The 13,681-nt window shown below is 39.6% G+C and overlaps 1 protein-coding gene across 1 annotated transcript in view; it reads right to left on the reverse strand.

Annotated features, from left to right (window-relative positions):
* Positions 1-13,681, reverse strand: part of FSIP1 (fibrous sheath interacting protein 1) — a 190,262-nt gene that overhangs the window by 3,497 nt on the left and 173,084 nt on the right. Inside the window, exon 10 of the mRNA XM_021695730.1 lies at positions 7,364-7,874. Within this exon, the coding sequence (XP_021551405.1) occupies positions 7,364-7,874 (511 nt within the window). The remainder of the gene's footprint in view (positions 1-7,363; positions 7,875-13,681) is intronic.

Consider the following 13,681-nt stretch of genomic DNA (forward strand, 5'->3'; position numbering starts at 1 on the left):
AGAGTAGAGTAACTAGTAAACCATCTAGTCCAGAGCTTCTCACACTTCAACAAGCGCACAAATCACCTGCTGGGGCATCTTGTTAAAATGCAGACTCTGAGACAGTGGGTCTGGAGCAGGGCCTGAAACTCTGCATTTCTAACAAGCTCCCAGGACTGCTGGTGCAAAGATCTAGTCCATAGCTAGGATCTTAACTTTTTCATTTTACCCAATTTGAATGAAGAAATGGAATCACAAGTTCTTATTAACTGATAAAAGGATAATACATTACAATTAAATACCAAACCTCTCCAACATGTTATTGTTGACACTACTAAACAAAATGATAAAGTGATATTTTATGAGTAGATGAAGAAAATAATCAGTGGCACATATTCACATGAAAAGCCCACCTCAAATCAAGAATGAAAGACAGCATGAAAGAAAATTAGTTGAAAGTAACTAAAAAAGATAAATCCATTGAGTATAAACTTACTAAAGTGTAATATCAAAAGGTAATGAACCCCAGAAATTTCTCATATAGCAACTCTGATATTTTGATCAAATAAATTTTGGGGAGTTAAGTTACTAAGAGCATCTGAAAGCAAAGAGTAGCCTTGAAAAAGGAATTTAACAAATAATAACTAGGAGGCCTGAAGGCACACACAGTTTGAGAGAAACAGAACTCCATCAAAGCAATGATGAGTTAAGTATTTCCCTAAGAGCAAGCCAACATATTTTTTAAAGGAAAAAAAAAAGTTAGCTAATAGAGTTTCTTATTTTAGACTCTCAGTGCTCCACTACAAGCCAGAAAGCCAGTATTACCACAAAGAAAACTTTCTCAAAACAATCTAGTGCCTTTGAAACCGTTCAGGTGGCTGGAGTAAGGACATACACTAACATACATATCCTTCAAAACTGCAACATCCTTCACAAAAGCCAATCCAACTACAACCGACTCAAGTTACGTTCAAAAGTTAGCATCAATGGTGAATCCCTATATTGTACACCTGAAACTAATTTAACACTGTATGTGAACTATACTGGAATTAAAATAAAAATTAACAATAAATGGGCACCTGGGTGGCTCAGTTGGTTAAGCGACTGCCTTCGGCTCAGGTCATGATCCTGGAGTCCCGGGATCGAGTCCCACGTCGGGCTCCCTGCTCGGCAGGGAGTCTGCTTCTCCCTCTGACCCTCCTCCCTCTCATGCTCTCTGTCTCTCATTCTCTCTCTCTCAAATAAATAAATAAAATCTTTAAAAAAAAAAAATTAACAATAAATAAGTAGGAAGTTCCAATCAAATAAACTGTCTGGTGGGCAGGGTTTCAACATGAAGTATAATCAGACTACACAGTTGTCATTGTTGGTCAACTTGTCTCTGAGGACCCCGATGGAATAACATAATTAGCTTTCTTACATCTATACTGAAATCTGTATTTCTCAAATATGTATAGCAAAATCTTGTAGCTTGCATTAATTTGACAGACTGAATGCTCCATACCAGGGACTCTGATTGCAGGAAGTCAGGCTAGGGCCTTGGATACAGGTATAAAACAAGCAAGCAAAGAACTCCCCAGATGATCCTGATGCTCTGTGCTCTGTAACAGTGCTTCTCGAACCTCACAGTAAGTGTCATTGGGGGATCTTATTAAAGTGCAGACTATGAGTCAGTAGGTTTTCTAATAAGCCCCCAGTAACTGGGCCACACTGGAAGCAGCAAAGGCTTATAACATGGGATGGAAATCATATGGCTCCAAAGGGCCAGGCACATCAAGTAGAGAGGGGCAGATGGGGGTCCTGTGCCCCTGGAGGTACATGCCCCTTCCAAAGGGAATGTCTGCTACTCAGCTCTCCTCACTGGTGGAAGGACCTGCTGATTTGTCAGAAAAGTCAGAAGTCCAGGCTTTTATGGGAAATCTCCTGATTAAATGTCAAATACAGAAGTCCCTCTTACCCACAAGGAATATGTTCCAAGACCCTCAGTGGATGCCTGAGACCATGGATAGTACCAAACCCTACATATATACTATGATTCTTCCTATACATACATACCTCTGACAACATTTAATTTATAAATTAGATGCAGTAAAAGATTAAAAACAATACGAATAAAATACATTAACTTACCATAATAAAAGTTATGTGAACATGGTCTCTCTCAAAATGTCTTCTACTGTACTCATGTGATGATGTGAGGTAATAAAACGCTTAAGTGATGGGATGAAGGCGAATGACAAAGGCATTGTGACATAGTGTTAGCCTACTATTAACCTTCTGACAACTGACAACAGGCCAGAAGGAGAGCCACCTGCTTCGGTAAGGCTGCTGACCACAGGTGGCTGAAAGCACAGATAAGGAGGGACTACTACTATCCCATGTAAGCCGACCAAGTCCAGTCACGGACATAACCATTTTATGTGGGCTTTCTCGTTTGGTCCTTATTGAAGTATTAAAATCATCTGATCTTACGGAGAAGGAAACCAAGGTGTAGAGGAGAGAGATTAAATAATTTGCCGAAGATCACTAATAACAGAGCAAGGGCTCAAAGCTGGATCTGCCTCACCCAGAGCCCACGCCCCCAACCACTAGACCAGCTCCTGCAGGTGGGTGAGCGCACCCAACCTCCCCCTGCTCCTCCAGGTTCTAGTCTGGGGTCCTGCTACTTACCCAGACTACTGCAAGCTTTAAGTAATTAATTGCCCTCTGGGTTTTTGTTCTCAGTTTCAATTTACAGTGACCAATCATCCCAGTTTGCCAGAGACTAAGGGATTCCAAGGACAAGAAACAGTCGGTGGTGAAATCAGGACACTCCTGAGCCAACCACGACAGTTAGTAGCCCTAGTTTTCATTTAAGGTTGTTATTTTTAGAACAAAAGTATCTGACTCATTCGTTATAGAAATTTTTAAAAGCACCATTCATTATATGGGGTCCTATGGGAAATTCCACTTTGTTTCCCTTGAAGAGTTAGAGTTCTGACCCCTTTCTTTACTACTGCCTTGGTGTCCCTTTTTACCCTATTCTACTACTGTTGCTTTTGTTATTCATATTTTCCTCTTTACTATATGAACTTCTGTTAATAAGTAGCTCAAATGCTTAGTGGGAAAAAGAATACCGTACATGCAGAGATGCCTTTTTGTTGGGATTCTCTAGAAAGCAATTCGACATAAGATAACTTGATTAAATACTAGACTAACCACAGACCTGAAGGGCTTTCTCTCTGAAGTACCAGCGTACTCAGGCGTGTCTCGGAGGTGACGTGGTGGCAAAGAATGCTTACTCCCCGCTCTCCTCACACTTGAATGTGGAGAAACTTAGAGTGGGGAAGCATCCCGCCTCGCTCCATCCTGCTCCACGGTCCTCCAGGGAGAAGAGCCAAGTCCCTGATCAGTGAGTTTGGGGGAAGAAATGGCATGCTCGGCTCAGCCCCTTCCTCCACGGCCGTCAGTATGCACCCCCGCCCAGCCACAGGTGCTCCGTGGCTCCTGATGCTAGTGGCCCCACGTGGACAGGTCTCCACAGGTGAGGCTTGAGGCTTTTCACCTCCGCCAGTGACTGCGTGTGTCAGTTCACTCGGAGGACACAACATTCGGAAGACCATTCAGCTGCCTACCCAGGTCACAACAACCCCCTACCTTTCATTAGCAATGAAGCCAACCTCCTTGCTCTGCATTCCTCAAAAACCCCCTGTCTTTAAATGGGTTCCGATCTGGGTAGGGAAGAGAAGACACTATTTACCAATCCCCTAAAGCCCCAACAGTGAGTAAGTACAACACTGAATTTATTGGACCTTTTTTTTTTTTTAAGATTTTATTTATTTATTTATTTGAGAGAGAGCACAAGCGGGGGATCAGGGGGAGGCAGAAGGAGAAGCAGACTCTCCACTGAGTAGGGAGCCCAACTCAGGGCTCGATCCTGGGACCCCCTCAATCCCGAAGGCAGATGCCTCACCGCTAACCACTCAGGCGTCCCTGAATTTACTGGACCTTTTATGCAGAAAGTTAAGTATCAGAAGTTGCCGCTAAGCCTGAAGCACAAACAAGAAAAATGGAACTTTTAATACAGCTGTGAGACAGATCCTTATCTTTCAATACCACAATTTAAATTGGCCCTCAATGTCATTCAGCTGGGTTCTCTTTTTGAAGTTTTATCTGACTCTGCCTTAGAAGAATTTTAATACTTGTAACAGACCTCAGTTCCTCAAGAAAAAGAAAAGAATATATCAATAATATTTGCTATTGAAAGAGAAAATGATAACTGGTTTTTCTTAATTCGTTCCTGTCTATAGAAACCTACTCTGAATCACGTTCACATGTAACTGTTTCCTAGGAAAGACCTGAATATAACGTATCAGCTGAACATACTGCAACTCCTCATTCAAGTCACATCCGTAAAGAGCTTTGTGCCAAGAAATCAGTTTTGGTGTTCACTTTCGTAGAGAGCACATAATTACAATTTAGTATTTATTTTTTTTAATTTTTTTATTTATTTGACAGAGAGAGAGAGAGAGAGAGGGAACACAAACAAGGGGAGTAGGAGAGGGAGAAGCAGGCTTCCCGTTGAGCAGGGAGCCCGATGTGGGGCTCGATCCCAGGACCCTGAGATCATGACCTGAGCCGAAGGCAGACGCTTAACGACTGAACCACCCAGGCGCCCCACAATTTAGTATTTAGAATAAAATTGATTAGCAAAGTATTTTACTTGTAAACACTGAGGTTAGTAAAATTAAAAACTCCAACCTCCGATATGCTAACATGCACTCAAAATGATAATGTAGAACCTATTCCTTAAAGTTTGTTATATAATAAACAGAAAATAAAATATGGTTCACATATTCACCTCTATGCCATCTTAACCCTCCATACTCACAGGGGTTGTTATAATCATACATTAGGATTATCTGGTGCCTTCAGAGGCACGTTCTTTGAAGTATAGGTAAGCCACCACAGCTTCTTTCCATCAAGTCACATTAAGTTCTAGTTCATTCCATCTTGTCATGTTCTACTCAGAGACAGATATACATAAGTGTGACTCAAGTTCACACAGAAGTAAAGTCATATTTTAGCGAAGTACTATTCTAAACCCCCTTCCACACAGACTCCATGGGAATGAGATCGCTTATGCAACAATCATCCCACCCAATTTAGTAAGTTTGCTTACAGTAGACAAAGAGGAGATGCAGATACTTTCTCTAATAAAAAACCCTTTATCCAAATAGAAAATACACCATGATCTTAGAGCAGAACAAAGTTTTCATAGTTTATTTATTAACTGAAGATCCTTAGTGGGGGAAGGTGGAACGCACCCATTTAATTGAATTGCATGTTGTAAAAATGAACTCTCTGCTGGATACAAACGTCATAGCTTATAAAATTTCATAAAAAAAGAGAAAAGTTCCAAATCTTTATATAGCATGTGAGGCTTGCATAATTCTTAAGCAATACCACCTGCTTTCATTCATAATGTGAAGAATAAATGTGAACCACATTTTCAGCATATTATTCTAAAACTGGGCAATTTAAATTTTCATTTCTTAAGCAGGCACTTGGTTTCAGGCTGCACTCTGGACATCAAAGGAGATGTAACAATAAATCAAAAGATAGGATCTTTGTCCTCAAAAAAATTACACAATTTTAAGGAAGAGAAGGTGTGTGTGTGTGCCTAATAACTTCAAGACAGTGTGTGTGAAATGACCTGATAGGGGACCAATGTTCTTGGACATTTCGAGGAGAAATCAAACTTCTTAAAAAGGGAAGAAGGGGGCGCCTGGGTGGCTCAGATGGTTAAGCGTCTGCCTTCGGCTCGGGTCGTGATCTCAGGGTCCTGGGATCGAGTCCCGCATCGGGCTTCCTGCTCCTTGGGAGCCTGCTTCTCCCTCTGCCTCTCTCTCTCTCTCTCTCTCTGTCTCTCATGAATAAATAAATAAATAAATCTTTGAAAAATAAAAAATAAAAAAAAATAAAAAGGGAAGAAGGGAAGGTTACACTCAGAGAGGATTGTGTTGGGATCTAACTGCCACTGAAGGGGTACCTGAACATTCTTCAGAAGAAAAGAGTAGGGGCTATCCAGGGGCAAAGAAAAGCCCTGGAAATCCCGAGACCAGATTAGCCATAGCTTGAATAACATGTAGAGGATTAGTTAGAGACTGATTAGGAAGAGATGGAAGTCAGTGGAGGCCTTGACCAGCAAGGGAAAGAATTTGGATTATATTCAGTAGGCAGTGGAGAGCTACAGAAGTTTTCTGAGCTGCGAAGTGTGGTTATCAAAACTGGACATTGGAGGGATTCGTTTGGTGGTGGTCAACAATGGCTTGAAGAGGGGGGAAACCAGAGGTGGGGAGGACCGGTCCAAGGGTCATCACAGTGTCCAGCTAAGGCAGCAGGAAGAGCAAGGAAGGGATGGGCATGGGAGACACTGCGGGAACAGAACAAACGATACTGAAGCTCAAGGTGGGGAGCAAAAGAGAGAGGAGATTCAATGATGACTCAAATTTTGAGCCCGGGTGATGGGAGAAACAGAAAGGAAAGAGGAAAATCTGAGTTAAAAGGAAAGACGAGGAAATCACTTTAAGGCCATAACCACATGGAGTTGTCTGGCAGGAGTGAGAAATACGAAACTGAGGAGTTAGTTCGGAATTAGTAGAGTCTAGATTTAATAGGTAGACTGGAGATAATAATAGTTGATACAGATTTAATAGACAATATATAAAGTAATCAATAGATTAATCAACAGAGACATCTACATTAGAGGAAAAGTTGAGTCTATTTAAATAGACTTCTAACATAGATAAATAATTGAATATTTGTTTATGTCAAAAACTGTCGATAATATTTATAACCTGTACCATTGTGCCACTGTTTTGGGTTTTTTTGGGGTTTTGGGGGTTTTTTTTTTACCATTGTGCCACTGTAAAGTGCAACACCAGATCAAGCCAAAATACCTGGGGATATACAAGTAGCTGGGACAGGAAGTTTGTATAGAAGCAAATAAAACCACTAAGAAAATGTATTTCACATTTTACAAATTCATTCCCTGGAATAAATTGCCATCACTGAAATTCGGAAGTTAAAAGACTAAGCAAATCTATTTAAATTATTTGCATCTGTTCAAACCAATTTGTCTTTTATTCTGAAATCATCACTGTTTTCTGTATAACCACCAAGAATATGTATTCATTACCATTACAAATAAGGTATCTCATAAGAGTACGAATCTCAACCTTGGTCTCACACAAATACTGATAAAGGTTACGTAGCAAGCTACTGACACCATCTGCGATTTACAAACATAACTCCCATCCTGCTCTACCTGAAACTATAACATCTTTATACTGAGATGCGGAGTAATAATTATTCACCAATATACACATTCTCCAAGCCTTACCCGTTTCTGGTTTCTCTGGAGGGCTGACTTTCAGATGTTGGTCTTCAGATGAAAGGCTCACATTATTGCCATCCGGTAGATCATCCAAGAAAGAGGGCCTTTTCAGTCTTCCAATGCCAAGAGTCTTTGACATAAAGTAGTCTTTGGTGTCAGTAATAACCTCGTCCTCGGAAAATTGGAGGCATTTCAAATTCTCTGCTTCGATGACAAGAGCCTGGGACACGTAATGGCCAGTCAAGGCTTTGGTGAGATAGTGGCCTCTACTTGTCTCACATTCCGCATTCTCGGGTATATCTGCATCTTTAACCTCTGTGCTTTCGACCTTTGTTTCTAATCCATTTAGGAGCTCAAAGAGGATAGATCTGGAAAGATGAGGGACCTCAGGTGTTATATCCTCAATGTCTTCCTTTTCTCTTTCTGAAGGAAGTCTATTCATGGACTTTCGTTTGAGTGTGCATTCATCCAGAAGACACCTTAACTGTTCCTCAGAGAGAACTGATGTTGAATCTAACTGATGAAACAAACCAAATGCTTTAGTCAATTGACTGAGTACACACATTTATTTTTGATAAGCTTCCAGTAATGCAATATAAATGCAAGTGCCAGGAAATCCCTTACACAAGACACCCAAATAGTAAGATCATTCATTTTAAAGGATCCAGAATTTCAGGAGAAATGCACAGCATCCCTAGAGAATAGCTTTAGAATCTATCATACCTACTAAAGTCCAGGGGAAATTCCTTCAATACTGATGGAAATAAATTACTGCACCAAATTAACCACTAACTCTCTCTCTACATGTGGAAGTCACTTGAAATGGAGATTTTAGAATAGCACCTTCAATTTTGTAAGTTTGGGGACATCAAGCAGGGAAGTAGGCAAACAGCCCATTGATAAACAGCTAGAAACCCTGCCATAATCTCCAGTAGGTGTTTCTCTGTTTTCCACCACTCCTCAGTGTGAACCCCCATCACCACCAATTTCTTAAAAATCTGGGGGGGGGGGGGGGGAAACAACACCTCAGGCAAGCAAGTCAGCCCATACCTGGCCCTGGGGATTTACCACTCCTATGTCTGTCTACAACTTTCAGTGGACAATATGACTAAAGACAGAAAAGGAAGGGCAAAGAGGTGATGCATCCTGAGATGTGTAGTTGCTTCAAAACTACAGGTCTAGACAGAGGCCAGGGGCATTCCAATAACAGTGCATTCTGGGAGGAGGATTTGATCACAGACATTTAATCTCTGCTTGTAAAGGCTATCAGGGCTGAGCATTTCAACCAAGATCTTAAGGATTCAGAAGCATTGTTTTCTTCCAGTGAATGTTCTCAGGAAATAAAATAAATCAAATGAAAGTATAGAGCTATGTTCCACAAGAATTCAACTGAATAGCATGCCCCTTGAATTGCATCAATCTCAAAAGGAACCGAATTAAAATATATTGAAAAACACTGAAAATAATTTCTCTTTCTCTAAAGAATCAGTGCCATTCTTGATTTATATAGTGGATTATTTAGGAAAACACTAATCCTCTTTATAGGGGCGTGCATTATCTAAGAACAAAAAATCCCCATAAGAAAACCTAATCATGAATTGCAATGGCCTTAATTTCTACTTTAGTAAGGTAAAACAATGCTGTTGCCCTACTTAGTAGGACCCAGTTAGAATTCACCAAATATTCTGCATGTATAAAGTATCAGGGAGGGAAGGTGTTATTGGAACCAGTATAGTTAATTCTCTATTATTGTGTAATGCTTCGAATGAAGCTAACAAAAAATAGTATGTAAAAGAAATTTTTAAAATATATTTTGTTTTAAAATTATATTTAACTTCCATATATTAAAAACTAGTTTTCGGGCGCCTGGGTGGCTCAGTTGGTTAAGCGACTGCCTTCGGCTCAGGTCATGATCCTGGAGTCCCCGGATCGAGTCCCGCATCGGGCTCCCTGCTCGGCGGGGAGTCTGCTTCTCCCTCTGACCCTCCTCCCTCTCGTGCTCTCTGTCTCTCATTCTCTCTGTCTCAAATAAATAAATAAATAAATAAAAAATCTTTAAAAACTAGTTTTCATAGTGGCAAGCACCATTATGAGTTTGAGAGTAACAAGAAATTAGGAATATATTCTTAATAATTATCTAGGATTCAAAATTTAGGTAATTCACCCTAAGGTTAATATACATGTCAAAAAATAGGAGTTGAATTACATATTAGCAAATCCTACTTTTAATCACCAGACATTTCAGGCATCCAGATGTGGTACTTTATCCATTATTAGGAGAATTCCCTTCAAAAACCTAATCAACTAGAAAATGAAGGCAGTCCTTGTATGGTAGTAGATATTTTCAAATAGTAGATACTTTCAAAATCTGCTTATATAAAACTGTTATATAAAATTGCTTATAATGAGTAGACAATTCCCTGAGATTTAGAAAGGGCCCATTGAGTGTCATCTTCATAAAACATGCTCACCAAAGGCTTATCATATGAAATTTCCAGACACTAGAAAAAAAAATCACTTCATACTGAAGAAGGAGGATGAAAGATTATGCAAAGAGATCTGGGGGAGGGGGCAGGGAGGAAGAGGAGGTGGAAGATTGGTAGATTATCTGGTATGTTTGACCACTTCCACAAATAATATTGATAAAATAGATGCTTGGTAGTTCTGATAATCTATTTGGCTAGATGCACAGAAAATTAAGTAAAAGGAAAAACAAAGCAATATGGACTCTGGGGGAAACAAAAAGCTATATGAAGAGAAAGGAGAGTAGTGTTTCAGATAGGTAACACAGAAAAATAAGCAAAAGAAAATAAGATAATTATTACCTTTAGGACAGAGTAAAAAGTTCTACAAGAAAGGATAATTATTAACTTTAGGACATAATAAAAGTTGTACAAGAAAGGATACCATAGGGGGTGCCTGGGTGGGCCAGTCAGTTGAGCATCCAACTCTTGCTTTTGGCTCGATATCAGTTCATGATCTCAGGGTGGTAGGATCAAGCCCTGTGTTGGGCTCAAGCACTGGGTGTGGAGCTTGCTTGAAATTCTCTCTCTCCCTCTCCCTCTGCCCCACCCCCCACCCCTCTCTAAGAAATTAAAAAAATGATACCATAGAATTCTACTTGCTTTTGCTGTAAATAATGTTTACATGGTCATCATAATATATATAGCGATGATGGAGGTAACCAAAAATTATGATTTGACTATTTTGGAGAAATAAGAGGACAGAGAAGGGATGTTTAGAATTAAAGTTAAAGTTAAATCCATTACAGGAAGCCAACATACAAATGAATAATAATACAATACTATTGTATTATTGATATAAAATTTTATATTATTGTAAACTGATATAAAACCGATCAATTAAGATAGCAAATTATTAAACAATGTAGAGGTAAGCAGTTGAGGAAATATCTAAAGGAATTAAAAATGCTTGACTCTGGAGAGTAAAACTAAGGGGTGGGGAAGGATGGGGCAAGGAGATACCATTTTCGTTTAAAACCTTTTAACACAACTTTTTTATTTTATTACTACAACAAAAGTTAAAATTAACTTAAAATATAAAAAATAAAAATAACAAGTATATTAAAGTTTTTAAATAAAAATTAATTCAAAAATCAAAATCTGAAATGAAATGTCTAACCAATTATATCTTTGGACATCAGAAACAAACTGAGGTTTCGTGGAACCTGAAATTTATAATCTTGTGGCAGGAAGAGGATACTTCTTTAAGAAAAAGAATACAAAATTGCAAGTAGGAAATAGGTACAAAAGTGAGTTTCTTTTTCTTAGAATGTGAGAAAGATCACAATAAATTACTGGAGCCTTGGAAAGTCAAGTCCATCTCTTACCTTAACTCTTTAGGTCATTTACCAGAAATGTTTATATGAAAAATGTTTCCTGATTACAACCTAGCTTCCTCTCCCCACTCAAGGCTTGTACAAGTGAGGGGCCCTGAAGCTTAAGCTTCGCTGGTTCCATTATAAATCTGCTTCTGGGTGCTCCAAGATAAAACATAACACATTTGAGTCTGTGTGTACCCAGAAATAAGCTCAACTACAATCACCCTGATCCTCTGGGGGAAGCAGCCTGATGGGAAATAAAACAAAGAAGACTAGAACTTGGGTTTTGGTCCAAGTGTGGCCACCTTATGTATGTCACCCAAGGGACCCATCTCCTTCAATGGTGAAAGGAGGGATTGAAGAAGATGGTCTCCAAATTAACCTCTAGCCCTAAAATTGATTTTTATGAATAACCACTCTAACAATAAAAATACAAGAATAAACTTTCTATCACCTTGATAGAATTTATGAAAGCAAAACAATAACAAAAAGAGAACTTTTATTTCCTTAACTTCTTCACAATACCAATCCTAAACTCAAAAAATAACCAAAAATTCCCTGGTCTCAATAAAAGTGAACCAACTATACTAAACCTTCAAATTAAGTTAATTTGATCACAGTGTTTTCTGGGTGGCAATGCAGATCAGAACTTTCCACATGAGCGGTCTTTCTCATCTTTTGATTCCCTGCAGAGACTTGCCCACAGTATAAACTCAAGAACTCGCTGTTGTGGGAATCAAGTGAATTAAGGTTGCTGAGTGGTTTGCAACAGCTATATACTACATTAATAGAAGTTATTTACACATGCTGCACTGGACTAAACTAAGGCTCTATCCCAAACGTCCCTAATGACCCTTGATAGTTAAAGGACCGCAACCCATACCCTTCATCCAGATTGCTTTGAAACTCCTGAGCTAATGAGCTCCGTAACTGAACGACTCACAAGCACAGTCAAGTAACCATCTGTTCAAGTATTCACCTCAAAGTATTCATCTTTCACGCCAGTTCTGATTTTCCAGTATTTCATAAACAAGTTACTATTCATTCTATTCCTGTCTTTCACAAAATTCATCATAGTGCATCTCAGTCTTCATTTTTCCAGGCCAGAACCCAATCTATTTACTCTCCTTCTATGAAAGCCCCTCTCTTCCCATCCTCATTTTAGTAGCCCTTTTATGCACCTTCTTTCTTGCTTTAGCCAAAGCACACACATTCCATAGTCAAAAGAGTAAATAGATTGGATTTTTCTCAACAGAACCAGAAGATAGAATACTTCTGGTGCTAGTTTTCATGCATCTTGCTGGTCTTGTTGACACACGCGATGAAGTCTTATGGAATAGTAACAGCTAGCCTTAATTAGGCGCCTACTCTGGGCCAGACACATCTCTATGCGTACGACATGTATCAATTCTTTCATCTTCACAACAAACCTATGAGGTAGATACTCTTGTTATTCCTGTTTCATAGATGAAGAAAGTGAAGCACCAAGAAATTAAGTAACCTTTCCATGGTCACACAGCCCTAAATGGCAAACGTGGGATTTAAACACACGTAGTCCAGGTCCAGAGCCCATGTGCCTAACTGCTAGACCACAAAGCCTCTCACTGTAAAGGAGTTCTCCCTCTACCACTCTCTAAGTATCCTTTTCCCAACTGACATTCATTTTTCTGTCCTTTCCCTCAGGTATGAAACTTCTTCCCATAGAGTATTTTACCTAACTTCGAATTTTATTACCCACAATAGCTTAGTATCTTATGCAAACTTACACAGTGCCCTCTCTTTCAGCTCATTTCAGGGGGAAAAAAAAGGACAACCCCAACTCCATTCCCAGGGTGCCCACTATTTACACTTCTCCACCCAGGTAAATACCAATTTGGTGTAGGAGCTAAAACTGACGAGGAGCGCAGCTTGTAATTGTGGAGATGGACCACAGACTGAATCACCTCTCCTTCATCCCTGCCTCTCCTATGATGCTATATATCTGGAGTTTCCCCAGCCATAAAAATCTCCAGTTATTTGGGCACTGAATTTGTTGACAAGGCTATCAAGATTATGTCTCTGGTGCAGATCTTCCAAAAGTCCACTATTATAAACAAGCAGAGGCAATCTTGCTCTCTGATATAAGCTTATGTCTGATGTTGGGTTTTGTGGGGGGTTTTTTCCCCACAAATGCACAGTCCCTAAGGACACACCCTATAAAGCCAATATGATATCACAAGTGAGAACAGAGTGAAAAGCTTGAATGTCCTAAATGATTAACAACAAGAATACAGATGTAGGGCACCTGGGTGGCTCAGTTGGTTAAGCAACTGCCTTCGGCTCAGGTCATGATCCCGGAGTCCTGCGATCGAGTCCCACATCGGGCTCCTGGCTGAGCGGGGAGCCTGCTTCTCCCTCTCACCCCCTCCCCTCTCATGCTGTTTCTCTCTCTCTCTCAAATAAATAAATAAATAAATAAATAAATAAATAAATAAATAAATAAA

The sequence above is a fragment of the Neomonachus schauinslandi genome, chromosome 9 (assembly GCF_002201575.2).
Source record: "Neomonachus schauinslandi chromosome 9, ASM220157v2, whole genome shotgun sequence".
NCBI classification, from domain to species: domain Eukaryota; kingdom Metazoa; phylum Chordata; class Mammalia; order Carnivora; family Phocidae; genus Neomonachus; species Neomonachus schauinslandi.